Source organism: Neopelma chrysocephalum, unplaced genomic scaffold (assembly GCF_003984885.1).
Source record: "Neopelma chrysocephalum unplaced genomic scaffold, ASM398488v2 Primary Assembly neopelma1_77, whole genome shotgun sequence".
Classification (NCBI taxonomy): Eukaryota; Metazoa; Chordata; class Aves; order Passeriformes; family Pipridae; genus Neopelma; species Neopelma chrysocephalum.
Window position 1 is genome coordinate 3,227,933 of NW_020897738.1, and position 18,806 is coordinate 3,246,738.

The following is an 18,806-nucleotide window of genomic DNA, read 5'->3' on the forward strand; positions in this document are numbered from 1 at the left end:
TGCTGCATCGTGGCTGTTGGCAGATCATCAGGGCCTTGATTTTAAAACAGCAACTCTTCCCAACAGCAAAGAGGAACCCAGCTTTGTGGGAATGCTGGTGTTGGTGGCTTGTCCCTTCTCAGCTACGTTTTAATCACTGTCAAGGGGTTCAGTCCTTAAAATGTTTGGAGCACCTACTATGTTACAGCAAGTGCATAAGCTTGATTTCTAGAGTGGCTTTCAAGATGCTGGTCAAAATAGCAGCGTTTATCAACGAAGCTGGCATGGGAGCCTGGCTCTACTCTGGGAGCTCTACAGTGTCAAAGTGGTGCCCACAAACAGGTCTCAAAGCAAAAAGAGGAAGAGGGTTCGGCCAGCTGTGGCTTTCATACCTACTCGAGGCTGAAGCTGTTGCTTCATGAAAAGCAGAGTCCATTTGAAAACCACAGGTGAGCTCTGCACAGGAATGATGCTGGATGGGAACGTGCTGCCAAGTAATTTGCATGGACAAAGCAAGGGGGCTGTTTCCCCAGGGCTGGTGCAAGCTGGGGTGTTATAAAGGGTTCTGTCCCACCACTGCAGAGCTGCAACCCGTGTGGGGACTGTGTTTGGTGGGGGCAATGGCCTGGCAGTGGCAGCTGTGACATTCCCAAACAACTGTTTTCTAAAGCTCCCCTTCAGGTGATGATTTGGGAAACCGCTCGGCGAAGGTCCGGGGGAGCTGGCACAGGTAACCCAGTTCGCACCCAGCCTCTGGAAACGCGCAAGAGGCGGAGAGGGAAGGGGCGGCGGGGGATGGCGGGGTTCGTGTCCCCCCGAGGCAGGACAGGGGAGCCCGCAGCGGGAGCGGGACCGCGGGAGCTCCGCGCTGCATCCCGCGGGGAGGCGAGGCGGGGCAGCGCCGCCCGAGGGGGGATAAAACCGGAAAATAATAATTATGCGTAAACGAAAGAAAAAAACCCACCCCAAGAGCGGCTTGCGGGGGGGTGGGCGGACAGGATGCGGCTGCCCGGGGGGGAAACCTGCCCTTCCCCGGGGCGGAGCGGGGCCTCCCTCCCCTCCCTCCCTCCTTCCATCGCTCCCTCCCTTCTTCCCTCCCTCCTTCCCTCCCTCGCTGCCGCCGCCGGAGCGGAACCGAAAGCGAAGGCGGCGCCGGGCGGCCGCGCTCCGGCCCAGGGCTGCGGGGTCTGCGGGGGTCGCGGGGCCGCTCCCCGCCGGCGCAGAGGCGCGTCCCGCCAGGTCGGTGCTGCGGGAGCGGGCGGGGAGGCCGGGCGGGCCCGCGCGGGGGATGCGCCCGCGGCCGCGGAGACAAAGCCGCGCCCGGAGGGACCGTGCGGGCGGGGGCCGGGATGGAGCCGGGGACGGAGCCGGGGATGGAGCCGGGGTGGAGCTGGGGCTGCGGGCAGCGAGCGGCATCGCCTCCGGACGGGGCTCCCCGCGGGTTCGGGGCCGGCCTGTGCGGGCACTCGGGGCTGTCATTTCCCCATCCCGCTCCCACGAGCTGCGCCGTGGCCGCCCGGGCCCCGCACATCCCACTCCCGCCGGCCCCGACACGCGCCGCGGGACCCGGCGGGATTCCGGGAGCGGGGATGGGACAGGGCGGGGTATCCCACAGACCCCATGGGGCTCCTGCCCGCGGGGGGCTGAGCGCTGGGACCAACGGGTGCCAGGGAAAGACAGGCCATGGGGTTGGGAAAAGGGGGGGAATTTTTAAGGTCAAGGGGCAAATGAGAGGCCAGAAGATGTAGCTGGTGGAGCAACTGCGTACAAGGGACGGGTCTCGTTAGAAACAGCCACAGGTTGGGTTGCTGCGAGTGACCGAGTGTGGATAGAGGTGGGATGCAGCCCTGTGGCCACGTGCACGGCACGGAGCATCAGGAGCGTGGAGGTGACAGTAAAGACCAAAAGCAGAAGCGAGGTGACCACAGGAAGCTGGTGTGATGGCACTGCGGGCTGTTTGTGCGGCTGTGCAATGCTACAGGGGCAGAAACCAGCCCTGGGGACAGGACTAGGTGATCCTCAGGGCCAGGGGGACCGTGCTCGGGAGAGGGTGTGTGGTTGGTAGCTGTGGGCACTGGAGTTCCCTTAATGGCCCCAACTGGAGAGATAGCCCTTCTCCTGGGAGAAGGAGCCCTGTCTTACTCCTGGCCCTTTCCATCAGCACTTTGTTTTGGGCAAAATAGCCAACAAACCCCAGAAGCCCATACCTGAGTGTGCCACGAGGGGTGTCTGATGGATCAGCCCTGTTCCAGGGAGGTAATTTGGAGGAGGCTTTGCTTTCAGCTCGGCCCTAATGTCTTTTAAGTGGCATTCAGAAAGTGCAGAGCTGCTCTTCTTTCCTCTCTTGTGGCCATTGCAGGCTGGAGCTGATGTTTCCAGGAAAGCCGGGAGCCGTTTGACAATGCTGGACAAGCTGATGGTGGTGGCCTGAGCTCATCCCAGCCCGTGCTCAAATGCAATATCTGGAGCTTACACTCTTGTCTTGGGATACTCATTATATATTGCTTAATCCTCAAGATTATAAAAAATCTTGGTAAAGATGTTTTTGTGACTCCTATTGAAATCTGCCTCTGGGTTTCACCCCACTACAATGCTCCCAGCCTCGCTTTGCATTTTTTCCCCAGTTCTTTCCCTGGTGTTGGATGAGCCAGGCAGCACGAGAGGCTCTTCTGTTCGCCCGAGGGATGATGAAAAGCTTCTCTGCTTCGGCACAGGGGCTGAGTGTAGATGGGGCCTGGTGCCTGTTTCCAGTATCTCATAATTTTGGGTGTCCTCTGACTTCTAGAGAAGCAGCTGAGAGATTTTTTTCCCATTAAAAGTCAGGTGGGGATGCATATGGTCTTTGTATACTACAGTGACTAATATATTTCTGGCAAGGTCTGCACTCACCCGTAGGAAGGGAAACTGTGATCGATGCCCCCATTGCTGCAGATGACACCACTCCTGGCACGGGCACTTCCACTGCTGACCGTGACCAGGGAAAGCAAAATAGCCACTGGACTCAGCCCAGGGAGACCAATAACTGCCCCAGGCTGGCCCCAGTTGGCTTTTAACCACAGACCTTCAGTGGCAGCAGGGGAGGATCCTCTGTGAGTAAAATCTGCCCTGGTTTAGGTGGTTTGAGTTCAGTTTTGTGAGCAGCTTGTTTTGCAGTGTGGGAGCTGACCCCCAAGGAAGGATGAATGGAGGTGTCACTGCTGAGCTGCCACCAAGTCTTACTGCCTTGGGAGGGTCTGATCCTGACACTGTGTCTGGCCTTGCCACAGGGAAGCACGTGGAAGGGGGAAGGCGAGTGCGTGGCAGCACCATCCCTTCGCCTGCCCTGCATGTGGGTAGAGAAGCAGCTCCAGGGAGGGAAGGGCAGGCTGAGGCATCCATATGCTCCCATTTAAATCTTGTGCTGGCTGCAAGGTGTCATCCTCTGCACTCCCCCAAAATCGGTCGGCGCGTTCCCATCCGGGGGTGGCTGCATCCCAGCAGGAAGCAGGCAGGATCCAGGCAGGGACCAAGCACTCACAGCAGAGCTGGGGCGGCCTGAGGGGGGCTGTGGAATCGCTTCACTCTCGTGGGGGCCGATTTCACTCCCATTCATTTCCGCTTAAGCCACGTGGGCACTGAGCGAGAGGCAGAGCTGCTGCCAGGGCTTCACAGACCTCTTTTCATTTTAATATCCCTCTCCTTGCTGAATTAGATGCGAGACTGATTGCTTCGATAATCCTGCTGCAGCCGCTATGGGTTATATATGGATTGCAGCCAAGAGCTGTGCCGATAAATCATTCCTATACACCAGGCTGTTATATTTCCTGAGGATTTTGTGGGCATGTGCTGCTCCCTTTTACATAAGGATCTGCTGGAGTTCATACCAGAATGTGCTGCTTTTCCCCAGGCAAGGACCCGGATGGGTTGGTGAAGCCAGAGCCTCCAGGCTATATTTCATCTCTTTGGGTTTATTCCCCCCATCCCAGCTACTTCACTTTTCCCTCTGGCTGGGAATATGGTTGTTTTCCTCCACCTCCTCCTCCTCAGCCTCCTGATGTGTTTATTAAGGATAACAGGGCTGTGTTCAACAGTGTGACCCCACTTTTGGGTTTCTCCTGGGGAAGGTGTCATCGCACAGGACAGTGTCTGCAAAACCCCATCCTCTGACCCTCTGCAAACATGCAAAGGGAAAACCCCTCAGATTTTCCACTCCAGCCGATGTTATGATGGGGCTTGGATGACTTTTAGCCTGTTTACAGAGCCTGGGGAAGCCTGCTTGAATTAATCAGACTTGATATGTTTATCCTGGTCAAGCCAATTAACTCCCGCCGGCCAGGACACGCTCAGCTCTTAAGTGTGACAAGACTTCATAACTCAATTTTGCTCTAGCCTGGCAAAGTTTAGCAGGAACCCTTGGAAATTTGGATGCTCGGGGGGCAGGATGGGATGCCTAGCAGTGCTGTGCCACTGCTGGGGACCGGTGCCGCTGCCAGTGATGTTCCTGGGATGGCTTCATCCCGGGGCTGCCCTGATGAGCTGCCTTTTTTGGTGTGGCCGCGGCGCCCAGTGAGGGTACAGGGCACAGCATTCGGGATCGGCTCCGGCTTCAGGGGCAGCTATTTATATGTGCCCGCTGGAGGGGTGCCCACAGCAAGCCAGGCAAATGGCAACTGGCCTCGAGATCCCCATGGATTCGGGATGAATGGGGGGCCTGCCTGTTTGTTTTAATCCGTTTGGGAGTGCATTAAAACACGCTGCCGTGGGCTGCCAGCAGCGCCAAGGGGGAATTTGGCTTGGCTGGTGGCTCCCGGCTCTCTCATCCAGCAAAACCCTGTCCAGGAGCGGATTCAGCCCCACCAAACGCGGCGTTTCTGAAATAGTTTGTCCTTGTTGCTGTTCATTGGCTTATTTATAGCCTCCCCATCCCTGTGCTTCTCTGTGCCTCGAAGCAGCCAAGCAGTGCCGGGTTGGCTTTAGCTCCAGGCCGATCCCACTTGGGCAAAAAGGCTCCGGTTTATAGATTGGTGTTGAAAACAGCAATTAGGCCATTGTGAAGCCTCGAGGACGGGGGAGACGATTTGATTTCTGTACTTGACCCATAATTTCTGCTGGGCTGATTCACAGTGGTTGTGGTGCGGGTGCATCACGGAAACTTCAATGGAGATGAGTGGAGCTAATTTTAACCGGCCGCCTCGTCGAGGTGTGGGAACCAGGCAGAAAAATGCCTCAGACCCTGTTCCTGCTTCAGGGCTGGTTTTTCAGGATATTTTTTTTCTCTCCTTTCTGCAGCAACTTGTTAACCTAGAAATTAAAAACAGCACCAGTGTTGCAGCAGGGAAGAGTGATGGTTTACAACCAATCGCCCATCAAACTGCCCTGGCTGCTGCAGCACGTGTCATTTAAGACCATTTTTCCCCCTTTTAAAATTATTATTTCATTATTTGATTATTTTAATTCTTTGTTGCTAACAGTTTTCTCATTTATCTCAAGGTCCAGGGACCTAAGTTTTGCACAGAAGGCCATAAGGGAACCCGGGGCGAGGAAGAGAAATCACTGGCAATGACAAGCTGTGGGAAGAGGGAGTGAGCTGGGGGGGGTGATCCTGCACCCCATGGTTGGTAAGTGGGTCCCTGTGCCCCTGAACTGCTTCCTTTGGGGGATGTTTGGCAGAGATGTGCCTGCTCCGAGCACTAAAGTAGGGAACTCAACAATATTTATGCCACTGTAGTGCAAGCTGTAAAATAACACCTTGGGGTATTTCTGTAGTGGAGATGATGGAATTGTTATTTCCTGGAAGTGTTTAAATAAAAAGGGTGGAAGGAGCAGTGGCAGCAGCCTTTGGGGCTGAGGCTGTCTCCAGCCTGGGGTCTGCTCCGTGGCAGGGTGAGTGCACATCCCCAGTGCCATCGTGTGCCACTGCCCCTGGCTTTACCATTCTCCACGGACGGAATAAATCAATCTGTAGAGCAATGACCGGTGGGAGGAAATCCTGCTTTCCAGGGAAGCTTGTCTGACCCACCCTGTGTTTGCAGGGACACCTCCCCGTGGCAGCATGGCCAGGATGAGGCCGTCGCCCACCCCACACCGCCACGTGTCCCCGGGATCTCGCCCGCCCCGCGGCCCTTCTGCCGTGCCGGAGGCTGCGGCCGAGCCCCTGCCGTGCTGCGGGACCCCCCGGCGCTGAGCCCCCGCCACGCCGGCATGGCCTCGCTCATCGTGGTGACTGAGCACGACGCCACGGCGAGCACGAGCGAGGAGGAGATGGACGTGCCCGGCAGCGAGGGCTTCGGGGACGGCCGGAAGCTGCACCTCTCCGGCCGAAAGCTGTCCCTGCAGGAGAGGCCGCAGCCGGCGCGCTCGCCCGGCAACGGCGACGGCGCCAACGAACGCTTCATCTACCCGTCCCTGCCCTACTCCCCGGTGACGTCCCCATACTCCTCCCCGCGGCTGCCACGGCGGCCCACGGTGGAGTCCAACCGCGTGTCCATCACGGGACTGCAGGTGAGGGGGTGAACGCTGCTCCCGTGGTTGTCCTGCCCCTGCCCTCCTGGATTTCCCCACCACAGTGTTGCTTCCGCTTGTTTTTTTGTCTGCATATGTGTGGCAGGAGGCAGTGGGACATCCCAGTCCATCCTGGGCCACGGGGACATCCCTTAGGAAGTTGAGACCTCCAACTCACTGTTTTTTGTGCCTTTTGCTGGCGCCACCAGCTCTCACGGCTGCGTTTTGGGGAAGCCAGGAGCTTACCGTGCTTCTCTTTCTCTCCTCCTTAAAAATAAAAAAAACAGAGAGATCCACTGAGATCTAAAGAGAAAACAGCCCTGCCTGCCCCCAGCCTGACAGAAAACAGGCAGCAAGCAGCTGCTCTGTCCAGAAGAAATAAAATTAGTCAGCGCCAAGTCACCAGCATTAAACCCCCGGGCTCTCCCAGCCCATTGCGCGCTCTCGTTCCCCGTGAGTGGTCAGTATCATTAACATTAGCAATTAAACATATATAAACACACCAGTGTGTGTGGGTCATGAATCAAAGCTGCCCAGCCCCACGTGGGTGCCCAGGCAGAGCAGGACGAGGGGTGAGTTTGTAGAGAAAGTTTTGCTGGAGATTTAAAAGGAGGAGAGCAAACCTGAGTGGTTTGGTGGCTCATGTCTAACCCCCCCTCTCTTCCCACAGGACTGTGTGCAGCTCAACCAGTACAAGCTGAAGGATGAGATTGGGAAGGTGAATATTGGCTGGGTTTGGGGTACAGTAGGGGGATTTGGGGTGGGAGGGTGTTGGGCTCACTTTCATTTTCCAGCCAATGAGGTGGCAAGTTCAGCCACTCACCGCAGCAGCTCTTTGTTGCCCCTGGTTTGTTCTGAGTGGTGCTGATTGAATTGTATATTTTTAAAATTATTATTAATTTTCCCCATGCCCCCTCCCTCCCAAGAAATGGGGCATTTGAAGCTTTTCTTTGCTGTTGGTGTGATGTCAGAGTGTACACCCCGCTCCTCCCAGCATTGCTCTGTGATCCCAGTGCAGGCGGGTTTGTGGAGGAGTCCAGAGCCCGGTTTGGTGATGTGGGTTTTTTTGAGTTGTCCCTAACTGATGCCCCATGGCTGTGCCCCTCTCCAGGGCTCCTATGGGGTGGTGAAGCTGGCCTACAATGAAGATGATAACACCTACTATGTGAGTAGTGCATGGGATTGGGATGGATTCCCTTCCAGCTGACCCCCTGTGCCAGCCCTATCCGACCAGTCCCATTTTGTCCTTGATTTGCCCTAAATTCCACGTGTTCCCCTCTTGCAGGCAATGAAGGTTCTCTCCAAAAAGAAGCTGATGAGGCAGGCAGGCTTCCCTCGTAAGTGGCACAAAACCTTTAGGGTGGGGGATGACTTGAGGGCCCCAGGGGATTGATCTCGACCGGACACCCCATCTTTGCCTTTCCCACAGGCCGCCCGCCGCCCCGCGGGGCCAAAGCTGCCTCCGAGGGCTGCCTGCAGCCCAGAGGGCCCATCGAGCAGGTCTACCAGGAGATTGCCATCCTCAAGAAGCTGGACCACCCCAATGTGGTGAAGCTGGTGGAGGTAAGTGCTGACCAACCCCTTCCCAAAATTCATCCTGAGCGGGCGGAGGGAAGCGACCGCAGAGGGACTGAGATGGCCATGGCAAGCCCTGCCTTTGGGAGACTTGTCTTTTCCTTGGTTTAAAAGGTTTTTTATTCTCATCTCCCAAAAGATGATTTTTTTTCTTCCCTGTCCGGAAGGGAAATGCAGAAAAATGTTGCTTCCTTGGAGGAAATAAGTGCTCAGATGGGTTTTGGGGAAGAACTGATGTTTCTGTGGGTTCAACAGTGCAGCTGCCTTGCCCTCCGCCCACTGCCTGTATGAAATGGTCCAGAAAATCAAGAATTAAGGATGTGCAGGCTGGAGTTTATTTGGCTCATGAGTCAGATGATGCTTCCTGTGTGTTTTAAATATTTGCTTCCTTGAAGTACAGCTACATCTCTGTCCTCCTTTTTTTTTCCCCACCCTTGTGGGTAGAAGCTCGGAGATGAGCAGACCGTGCTGATGGTGCAGATGGTGCAGAACTGAGATGGCTGCTAAATAAAATATCACAATGTTTATTTTGCAAGGGTTTTTTTTGGTGCTGTTTAATTGCCTTTCTACTTCTTTCGGCAGGTCCTGGATGACCCCAGCGAGGACCACTTGTACATGGGTAACTGCCCACTGCCCCGGGGGGTCAGAGGGATGGGGCAAAAGGTTCCTGATGTCTTTTGGGGTGGCTGCGTGTGGGGTTGGGTCTCTCCTTCACTGTGGATATAGCCTGGATGTGCTAGAGGAGCAAAGGGGATGCAGTCTGAGTTGTGAAGGGAGACAGGAGTGCTTTATAGCACTTTATTGGTTTTAATTCAATGTCAGGACATGCTTTGCCATGAAAGGCACCAGCATTGATTATTGTCAGCTTTGAAGCCAGGCCGATAGAAAGTAGTTTTATTTGTCTGGCTTCGAGAACAAGGCACAAGTTAATTATCCACGGTACAAATGAGCCCCTTCCCACCCTGTCTGGCAGACCACAGTGGTTTGCTTGATGCAAATATACACTTTTGGAGGCATTATTTCTATTTCATCATTTATGTTCAGCCTATATTAATGGAGGAGTGTGTGATGCCTTCATGGCCAAGCACAGAGGTTTGCTCAGGGCATGGGCTGGGACTTTTTGGTGGCAAACTGAGGGTTTTAGTGTGCCATGGAGGGCACTTCACGATGCTGAGGCTGCAGCACTGAGAAGGCAGTTGGCAGCATCCCCTTAACTGAAAATGGGAGCAACCGAAATGCCACGTACCTTGCATAAGACGGCATCTCCTTTTTAAAAATAACACATTATTTTTAGAATTTTTGTCATTAAAATAATTGCTTTTGTGCTGAGACTGTGCTCGGAGGAGCTCTACGCTGTAAGCAATCCATAATCACCTTCTCTTTTGCGTTGCAGTGTTTGAACTGGTGAAGCAGGGGTGAGTACCGAATTCCAGATTTAAACCTACTAATGCATGAACATGAGACAGGTTTGTGGGTGGCACAGCTCAGCCACCCGAGGTGGGTGTGGGGTGCAGAGGTGATAGGGAGGTTCATGGTGGGGCTCCTACAGGTTTGGGTTGTGTCTCCCCAAGGTAGTTATAGCTGTGTACATCCTGTATGTGCCTGTGTTTGGGGTTGTGTGTTGTCACCAGACTGTGGCAAAACCTCCAGGACCTATTTTGGCACATCCAGATGGAGAATGAACTCCATTCTCTGTTTGCTTTGCAGCCCCGTGATGGAAATCCCAACCCTGAAACCTCTCAGCGAGGACCAGGCTCGGTTCTACTTCCAGGATCTGATCAAGGGCATTGAATACTGTAAGTGTCTCTGCAAAAAGGATGGGAGCTGGACTTTTGGCTGGTGTGTGGTGCTGTTGTGCTGCTGCTGCATCACTTGTTTTCCCTTTGGCTGCAGTGCACTATCAGAAGATAATCCATCGGGATATTAAACCTTCCAACCTCCTCGTGGGGGAAGATGGGCACGTCAAGATCGCTGACTTTGGAGTGAGCAACGAGTTCAAGGGAGCTGACGCCCTCTTAACCAACACAGTGGGCACCCCTGCCTTCATGGCCCCAGAGACGCTCTCAGAAACCAGGAAAATTTTCTCTGGAAAGGTATTTAACAGCAATTTGAGGGGTTTTGGACTAGTCTTCCTCACACACACTGTTTCTTGTAGATCTAACGGGGCTTTCTTCACTCTGCAGGCTTTGGATGTCTGGGCCATGGGGATCACACTGTACTGCTTCGTGTTTGGGCAGGTAATGACATGGATTTTTCAGTGCTGTTGGTGTTCTGGGGGGTTTGGTGAGTGCCTCCCGTGTTCCAGGTGCGTGATGGGATGGGCACCCCCATCCCTGTTTGAGCCAAGTGGAGATGGGGATGTGCGGACAGAAATGAGGAACCTCTGCCTGTCCCTGTGATGGATGCAGCCAAAAGGGCTGTGTTCTCTTTTTCCCCAAGTGAAAAAATTCTGTGCCTGGGCAGATTTTTTAGGAAAGAAGCTCTTGTAGTAATTGGTAGTTTTTGGTCAAATGTTATTTTCACTGCATTTAAAAGTAGACATTGATATAATAGGAAATGTTTTGGAATTTCCCTATAACTGGATCCTTGCTCTCCTTCAAACCCTATGAGATCCTGATGCTCCTCTGGCTGCCCCACTGCTGCCTCTTAACAGAGGTCGTTGCTTTCCTCACTTCTCTTTTTCTTCAATAGTGCCCTTTTATGGATGAAAGGATCCTGAGTTTACACAATAAAATCAAGACCCAAACGTTGGAGTTCCCAGACCAGTAAGTACTCAAAAATAAAAGCAACCCATCAATCCTTACTTTACAACCCAGTGCCTGGGTAGGGCTGGCCCTGCTCTGCTGTGGTTTTGCAAAACTCAGGCTCTGAGCCCTTCTATTGGCCTTGGACCTGGAAATGTCCTTTGCATTAAACATGAAGGCAACAACTCCTGGTTTGCAGTTGCCGCAGAAGAAGTAATTGAAGTTGCAGAGGTGTTTAAGGGAATGGATTAACCTCTGCAGTTACTGCCTGTTGGGTTTTAGCCTGGGTGGAGCTGGTATTGGGCTCTCCCAGCCCTGTACATGTGGGATCATTTTTCAGATTGCCTCAAAAGGAGATGTTTTGCTTCCCTGGGGGATCTGGGGAGAAGGGACTGCTTGACACCTGGATGCATGAGGACCTGGAGCTGCATCCCTTCCAGGGCTGGAGTTCAGCCCCAATCTGCCCAGAAAGGCCCACAGTGGCACTGAGGTGAAGAGCAGAGGCAGCATCCATCCCATTCCCCATCTCATCTCTCCCTTCTTTCCACAGGCCAGAAGTTACAGACTTCTTGAAGGATTTGATTACACGGATGTTGGATAAAAATCCTGAATCTCGGATTTCGGTCCCAGAAATCAAGGTACTGACCCGACCCCCTAGTGGTGGCTGTGGCTTCACTTCTGTTGGGTTCTCCTTGCTCAGCTTTTTTCGGGAGTCAGTTTGATCGCGCCAGGCTAGGTCCTCCCCCTGTGCCCAGGGCCCCCAGGCAGGTAAGTCCCAGCACCTTCCCCTGCTCCGGGACCTGCTCAGCTTTGGGACCTTTGGTGCCTAGAGAAGCCACAGGCAAAAGGAAATCCCCTGAGTACAGTATTTCCTCTGCTACCAGGAAAGTACTGTGCAACAGCCTTTCGCAGGAGATTTCTGGTCCTTCGCCCCTGCGGGAGCCCGGAAGGGGCGAGAAGCTGAGAGGATGGAGGAGACTCAGGTAGGGGGAAAGGATTGCGGGGGAATTGCTGAACCGTTTTGTGCTCCTCCTGCAGCCGTCCAAGTCACCAGGTGTGTGGGCAAGGACAAAGAGGGGTTCTGCCTTCCGTCGTGGATTAATCCAGATCCAAGACTAGGGCTCGGTGGATCTCCCTATCACTACTGCTCATCTGGAATAAGTAATTCCTGCCTCTTGGTGCTGTCTCATCCATAAGATGAGATTGAAAATAGGTCTTTCTCCCTAAAACCCACTGAGATGCCCAGGGCTGCAGATCACCAAGATCATGTCTTGGTTGTGTAGATGGGGCCAGCGCTGGCTCCGGATGAGCCACACCACGGACTGAGCTGTTCCTGGCAGTGCCGGGGTGAGCTGGCTCACCAGGGAGATGGCACATCTCTCCCCTGCTCCCTGCTGTTTCAGGAGCACGTAGGGGCCATAGCTTGAGCAAGGAGATGCGTTTGCCAGGCTTGTGCTGTTTGAGTTATGAAAAAGAGGAAATCATTCCTGACAGGCTGTGTTATTAATTGAAGTTGCACCCTTGGGTCACCAAGAACGGAGCGGAGCTGCTGCCCACGGAGGATGAGAACTGCACCCTCGTTGAGGTGACGGAAGAGGAGGTGGAGAATTCAGTCAAGCACATCCCCAGCCTGGCCACCGTGGTGAGTATGAAGGGGTTGATGGTCTGTGGATGCATGCCAGGATCCACGCTGCCTGCCAGGGTGGTCCTGAGCAGCTGGAGGTTGCTGCTGAGAGGCAAAAGCATTGGGCAGGATTAGAGCAAAGACCTTCCCTCTCTTGGAAAGAAGTGCTACAAGGCACTTCAGCATCTCAGGGTCTCAGCATTTTGCTGGAGGTGGCTGTACCATATGTGGGGGAATATTCCAGACCAGTCCTAAAGGGAACTGTCAGTGGGTTGCCAGTCTCCACGCTTGCGCTGGCTCTCCAAATATCACTGTATTTGCTCAGGGCAAAAGAGCATCTGGTCCAGAACCTGCCCACAGCTAGGAGCAGATGTTTTGGCCAGGCATGAGGAGCTCCTGCCTTGTTCTGCCTGTCCAGCCATAGGGGCTGTGGGAGCTTCCCAGGATGGAGATTTTATCTGGGCCACAACGTGCGCCAGCCCCCGCCTGGAGCTATTCTTGGTGACTTCATCTCATCTCTTTTCAAGCTCATATTTTTATTCTCTGCAACCCCCTGTGGTGGTAAGAAAGACAGTGTAACCCTGCCCTGTGTGGAAAGTGAAATTCTTGTGGGTTTTGAACCTAATGATGTCTTTGGGGGCTGCCAGCCCTTGTGAGGAGAAACAGTGAGCGACCATTCACAGTTTCCTGGCACAGTGTTATCTGCCTGTAGACACCCAGGCTGTGATATTTTGAAGTACAGGTCTCCCTTTGAAGCCCCTTTTCCATCTCATAGCTGTGCCCACATCTGGCTCCATTTCTGGAGCTCTTTCCACTTCAGTACCCTGCAGAAGTCTCGTTGACCGCCGATATGTTAATATGCAAATGTGCCTTGTGCTGCTCAGGCTGAAAAAGCAGATGTTGCTCTAATGAGATAACCACTGATGAGGGATTTTCCCCCCTTTTTCCTGTTCAGAGGTGACTTGTTCAGTGGGCTCAGTGCTCCCAGCCCTATTGAAATCCAGGTGGTTTTAGCACAGCTCAAGGCAAGTGAGATTTAATGAGGCTCTTTCCTCTTAAATATTGCACTGCCTCCAGGCAGATCTTGTATTCTCACATTTGCATTTGTTCTTCAAAATTACCCTCTGGTGCCTGATCTTTGTGCAGCCAAATGCAGGCATTAACACTCCAGTACGAGATTCACTCATGTGGCTTCAACTCTCCCATAAAATGCCTTCCCCTTTGGACACAGAAGGGCGCTCAGGCTGCCATGATGAGCAGAGGAAGAAGGCACAGAGGGACAAGAAGCAACATCAAATGAAGCCAGGGGTCCCCAGAGCAGGATGCATGTGCTGAGGCAGCGTCCAGTGCTGCTCATCTTGTTGTCTGCTCCCACCAGCAAAACAAGTTGGGAGATACCTGGAAAGAACCCTGACACTTCTGTGTTCTGATGCTGGGTAACTTTGTGTTTTGCAGCCAGAGCTAGACAAATGGCCAGCTTTTCAGTTTGGTTTTGCTGAATAAGGCAAAATTACGCTGGTTCCTTCCTTCCCTCTCCCTTTCCAATGAATTTTTCTGCCAGGTAATCACGGGCAACTGGGAATTTGCAGTAATCAGTAAAACCATCTTCTGGGGGGAAAAAATCTTCCCAGACTTGGCTTTGTTCTCTTCCAGCCTCTCACACCTAGTGTGGCTTCATCTGCATGGGTGTCAGATGAGGATACGGCCCCTTTATGAAGCAGCTGGAGACTTGCAAACATGCTTCCTTCTGGTTTTGGCTTGTTGGGAGTTTTTTAAAAAGATAATTTTGACTTCTTTTCCCTAGTTTTAATAACTACTTGATCATGAGGGTTGGATGTTCCTGTTGCTCTTGAATGAAGGAAAGCATCCCTGATGAACTCCATTCTGGTTTTGCAGATCTTGGTTAAGACGATGATCCGGAAGCGATCCTTTGGGAACCCATTTGAGGGGAGCAAGAGGGAGGAGCGGTCGTTGTCTTCCCCTGGGAACCTGCTGCCGTAAGTGTCATCATCCCAAAAAGACATTTCCAGCTTGTCTCACTGCTCTGGAGGAGAAACTGAATAGTTGGGCTTTGAATCTTTCATGGGGGCCATGACTGGGACATTCATACCCCCTCTGTCTCATCAGTAACTGCTTTATGGGATTTTTGTGGCATGGAGTATCTTGCTCTTCTAATGGGATGAAAAGCATCTTTTTATTGCACTTCCAGCCTGTTACGTGGGAGCTGGGGGGAGATGACGTGCTCAGGGTCCCAAAGGTCCCACGGCAGGGAAGGGGCACACACTGGTGTCTCACTGCCTGCTTTGCCTTTCTCTGAGCCACCCAGCAGCCCTTTTATTTCCTTTGAAAACAGGAAACAAGGCAGCGAAGATAATCTGAAATGCAACGACTTGCCCAACGTGGGAGAGGAGGAACTTCTTTCATGAACATCGACTTTATGGTTCTGTTGAGCAACTCAATCCAGGGCACGTCACAAAGTGTGCAGCTGGGGCTGAGCAAGGTTGACAGAGCCCACGCCAAACACAGCATGACACGGCGCTATCTCAGTATAATGCTGGATGTAGAGCTCACATAGCAGCATGTTATCAGACATCCGACTGTTTGCCATAAACATGGAGCATCTCCGACCACTTGGACCGCTGACTTCTTGTGGGAGAGGCGCTGGCTGGTGCCACAGAGGTGAGCTGGTCGTGCTGAGCAGCGACGGAGCTTTGCGCAAAAAAAATGAACAACCCAAAGCAGTCCAACAAAAATGCATGTTTGGAACTGCTTTTAGCTGGTTTTAATGCCAAGTAATTTCCAGGGATTAAGGCCAGCGTCCCAGAGGTCTGTGTGCCCATCGTGGGCACGCTCAGAAGGGTGAAGCTTTTGCCAAGTGGATCCACAGCAGTAAAACCACACGTGTGCACTTTGAGAGTTCACGACCTACCGGGAATGTTGTTGCATCTATTCCTTGTCCTTCTGGTTTGTTTTTAATTGACACCTTTTTAACTGCATGGGAACAAAGCAAAAACCCACCCTTTCAGCTTTTTAAAGAATGCCTACCTTTGTGAGCCAGGTTGTATTAAGCAGCATCTTCAGGACGTTCAGAAAGTGAGGTTAATTACCTCCACAGGTAATTAACACCTTTCCAAAGGCCTTGGTGTGACCAGGACTTGGTAAGTTAGGTATTCAGTGTATGAAAGGAAAAGGTATTTAAGGGCTTAAGTTCAGTTTGAACTATTTTTGCTGCAGAAATATGAGTGAAAGGTGGTGTTTAGCTGAATGTTTTGAACAATAGAGGAAGCACTAACAGTTTGTTTCTAAATATTTTACTTGATCTAGGTAGATATATTATTAAATATAAAATTCAGGGTAAAATCCTTCACTTCCATGTACATTACATGGTTTACTACAACTAAAAATAATACAACTTATGCTGTTTTTTAAGTATAGACTTAGGGCTTGCTTAGAATTTAAGATCTTAATGAAATACTCAGATTAGCTAGTAATTTTCAAAGAAACTTTTGTTTTCCAAACTCTTAATCTGGATTCTGGGGCCAACGCTATGTATTTTTGCCAGTTTGTTACCAGTAATTTGTGAATGCCTGTGGATCAGAGGCTTGTTAGAAAATTAAGTGTATACCTAATTCATAGATTGTTTCTTATGAAGAGCTCTTTCACCTTCAGTCAGATTACTCTGATTATTTGTGGTGCTTGTAAAAAAATAATAACCTACCATGTGGTGGGAGAGACTCTGGTGTCCAGACACACTTCCCCAAGTTCTCTGTGCTTGGACAAAGCTGGAGAACGGCAGAGTGTGGATGAGCTGGAGAGGAGTCAGGGTTTGCCTGAGGAAAGGGGTCACGGTAAGTACAGTTGTTTAGTGGATGGAGTGTGGGACTGGGAAGGGGGGAAAAGTCTGATCTCTTCTCAGTCTGATGTGGTTGTGTGACCTTGAATGAGGCATTTAAAGTGATGGTGTGCCTGACAGATGGAGAGGATTCGAGTCTCCCAAGCTTGTAAGGGACTGCTAAGGCTTAGTTCTTTGCCCTCAGGAAGAAGGCACTAGGAGACACCCAAGTATTGTGATTAATGGCCTGCTAACCCTGGCCATGGATGCCCTGCCTTTAGGAAGTGACTGTCCCCTTGTCTTCCTTGATCCTGGGCAGCACAAGCAGCAGTGCTCTGAGGTCCTTGGCCCCACTGCAGTCAGACCTGGCCTGGTAATTCCTGGTTAGGACGGGTGTTTGTTAAAGCCAGGACACCATTAGCAAGGGTGCAGGTGCCTACACAAACTGTCCCTTACACCTTTTGATCACTTGAAGTGATGTTCCCCCTAAATTGCAGTTTATTATGGAAACATTGTGCTGCTGGCCTGTCTCCAGAGCCAGTGAAGACAGTTTGTGGTTTAGGAGCAATACTATGGAGTTTGGAGCCATAAGACACGCACTGTTTTCCTCTCGTTTTAGTCCAAGGCTATGCCAAAGCCCTGCAGCTTCAGCTATGGGAAAACCAAACAGGTAACCTGGGGGCCAGCCCTGCTCCAGCTGACTGCTCCACCTTTCCTAAACAGGACTTTTCATTGTGGAAATGCGTGTGAGTGGGCAGCCTGGTTCTCTAACCCTGCAAATGGACTTGATCTGCCAAAAAAAAAAAAAAAAATTTAAAAAACTAGGGGATTTGAATCTTTGTAGTTAGTGCATAGCAATGTGTGGTGTGTTTGCTAGAGGTGTGTTGTAGAGATCTCTGTGCTGCCCAGCTCTGGTTGTGATCTGCTGGGTGCCTCCTGAGACAGTTTACATTGACCACACAGGTTTGCCTGGTGCAACCACAGCTTCTCAACAGACTGAGCTGTACCAGCTCCTCAATGCTCCCCCCCACAGAGGGGCCTCCAATATTCCCACAGATCAGTGTCTTAGGGCCAGCATGGGCTCGGTTCTGAAGGATGTAAGGCCCAGCACTTCCCCAAACCGAGTGTCCCTCAGTGCCAGCTCCCCTGGGGCTGCAGCCAAAGGCACATTTCTGAAGGAAATGCAATGTAGATTTTTCTTGTTGGTCAGCTCTGTTGAAAGCACAAAGCCTTGGCCGTGTGAAGAAGATCCCTCTAAATGCATGACCTGTAGAGAAGCTGTCCTGTGTATATAAACCTGCTCAGTTCCCCAGCTGCTGTTCCTTAGTAGTAACTCTGGCTTTCTTCTTATAGTGAACATTTTGCTTGTGCCTTGGAACTGGGCTGTAGCTTGATTTCCCCAACTCCCTTCCTTTCAAGCAAGCCCAGTGCTGACTGGGAGCTTATTGCTGGGTACTAAGCCTTTTTGGCTCTGAAAGCACACAGGAAAGTGCTAAGGGGAAACCAGGCCTCTTGTCTGGGTAGTTTTTCATGGTGGTCCCCTCTTACCTATCAAACAATTGATCTGTTTCTTTTCTAAGGTCCTGAAATATTGCTGATTTTTATACTGTTTGTTTAATGACCAAGGCTTGTGTTTCATTCCTACCCCTTTATTATGCATTTAACTTTATCAGGTGTATCAAGTTTAAATACTGTGTATTTACCACTTTTAAATTATATTACATAAGAAGAAAGAAAAACCAAACCAACAAGTAAGTGTTTTTCCACACAGCTGTTCAAGCTTCACTGTACAATATTGAAATAAATGACATGCAATCAAACCCAGAGTTAGTTGATCAAGTGGAACCATTATCCTGTTTGACTGGTCTTTATCAAGCTGTGAGAGTTTGGTTGTTGGAAGAGGAATCTGAAAGCACCTTCCTATGTTAGTGAAGTCTGGTGCTCTACCACTACTCGGCATCTTGGGGATCTAGGATAAGTCCACAGTGGCTCAAGCCACTGCATAATTCAAATGGAGCATTCACAGGCACAGACTGGAGCACTGACTCTTGGAAAGGCACTGTTTGAGTTGGGACACAACTTAGTGCTCAGCAGCAGCAGGCACATAAAGAATAAAACAAGATGGTGATGCTGTGGTATACACACTGCTGCTGGAAAAAGGCAGCAAAGCCCCAGCCAGGATGCTGGAGGTATGGAATAGATCCCAGGGCTCTGTAACACTAGAAAAGGCTCAGAGAAAGGGAAGAGGTTTGTGAGTCAGTTGTGATCACTAGAGATGCTCAAGGCCATGTGAACATAAAAGCCCCAAAAATACACTTTAATCAAATTGTGTAAACCCATTAAATGCAGCAGCCCAGACACATGGTTGGTGTGGTGGCAAAAAGCTTGGGAGGTGTGCCAGGGAACAACAGATCTGTTCTCCCAAGTAATTTGTACCAGTGTGTGGATAAGGTCCCTAAAACCCAGGCCTCTAACTTACAAGTCTTTTCCTTTGGAGAGGGTTTTAATGCAACAGACACAGAGAAGGTGTCAGGAAAACCAAGGTGGAGCAGAAGCTGTAGTTGCAGCAGCA

At 51.6% G+C, this 18,806-nt stretch overlaps 1 protein-coding gene and 1 long non-coding RNA gene across 4 annotated transcripts; one reads left to right on the forward strand and one right to left on the reverse strand.

The window, feature by feature from the left end:
* The first annotated feature begins 1,114 nt into the window (after nucleotides 1–1,114).
* On the forward strand, nucleotides 1,115–18,058 carry CAMKK2 (calcium/calmodulin dependent protein kinase kinase 2). 3 transcript variants are annotated; one of them, XM_027689784.1, is made up of 18 exons: nucleotides 1,115–1,218; nucleotides 5,449–5,576; nucleotides 5,991–6,459; nucleotides 7,130–7,177; nucleotides 7,571–7,624; nucleotides 7,745–7,796; nucleotides 7,889–8,022; nucleotides 8,617–8,653; nucleotides 9,428–9,449; nucleotides 9,742–9,830; nucleotides 9,928–10,127; nucleotides 10,218–10,271; nucleotides 10,726–10,799; nucleotides 11,329–11,416; nucleotides 11,663–11,761; nucleotides 12,292–12,420; nucleotides 14,299–14,399; nucleotides 14,756–18,058. In XM_027689784.1, the coding sequence occupies exons 3-18, from the start codon at nucleotides 6,160–6,162 to the stop codon at nucleotides 14,826–14,828; spliced, it is 1,554 nt and encodes a 517-aa protein (XP_027545585.1). In that variant the 5' UTR covers nucleotides 1,115–1,218; nucleotides 5,449–5,576; nucleotides 5,991–6,159; the 3' UTR covers nucleotides 14,829–18,058. The 3 variants fall into 3 exon arrangements, 2 of the variants coding, with proteins under 2 accessions (XP_027545585.1, XP_027545586.1); XR_003535243.1 differs by lacking the exon at nucleotides 14,756–18,058 and having other exon boundaries at nucleotides 12,273–12,420; XM_027689785.1 differs by lacking the exon at nucleotides 11,663–11,761.
* Nucleotides 5,022–6,060, reverse strand: LOC113970645. The gene is made up of 2 exons (XR_003535244.1): nucleotides 5,978–6,060; nucleotides 5,022–5,259 (listed from the first exon to the last, which is right to left on the reverse strand). It is a non-coding gene; the product is annotated as an uncharacterized LOC113970645 (long non-coding RNA).
* Nucleotides 18,059–18,806: the final 748 nt, after the last annotated feature.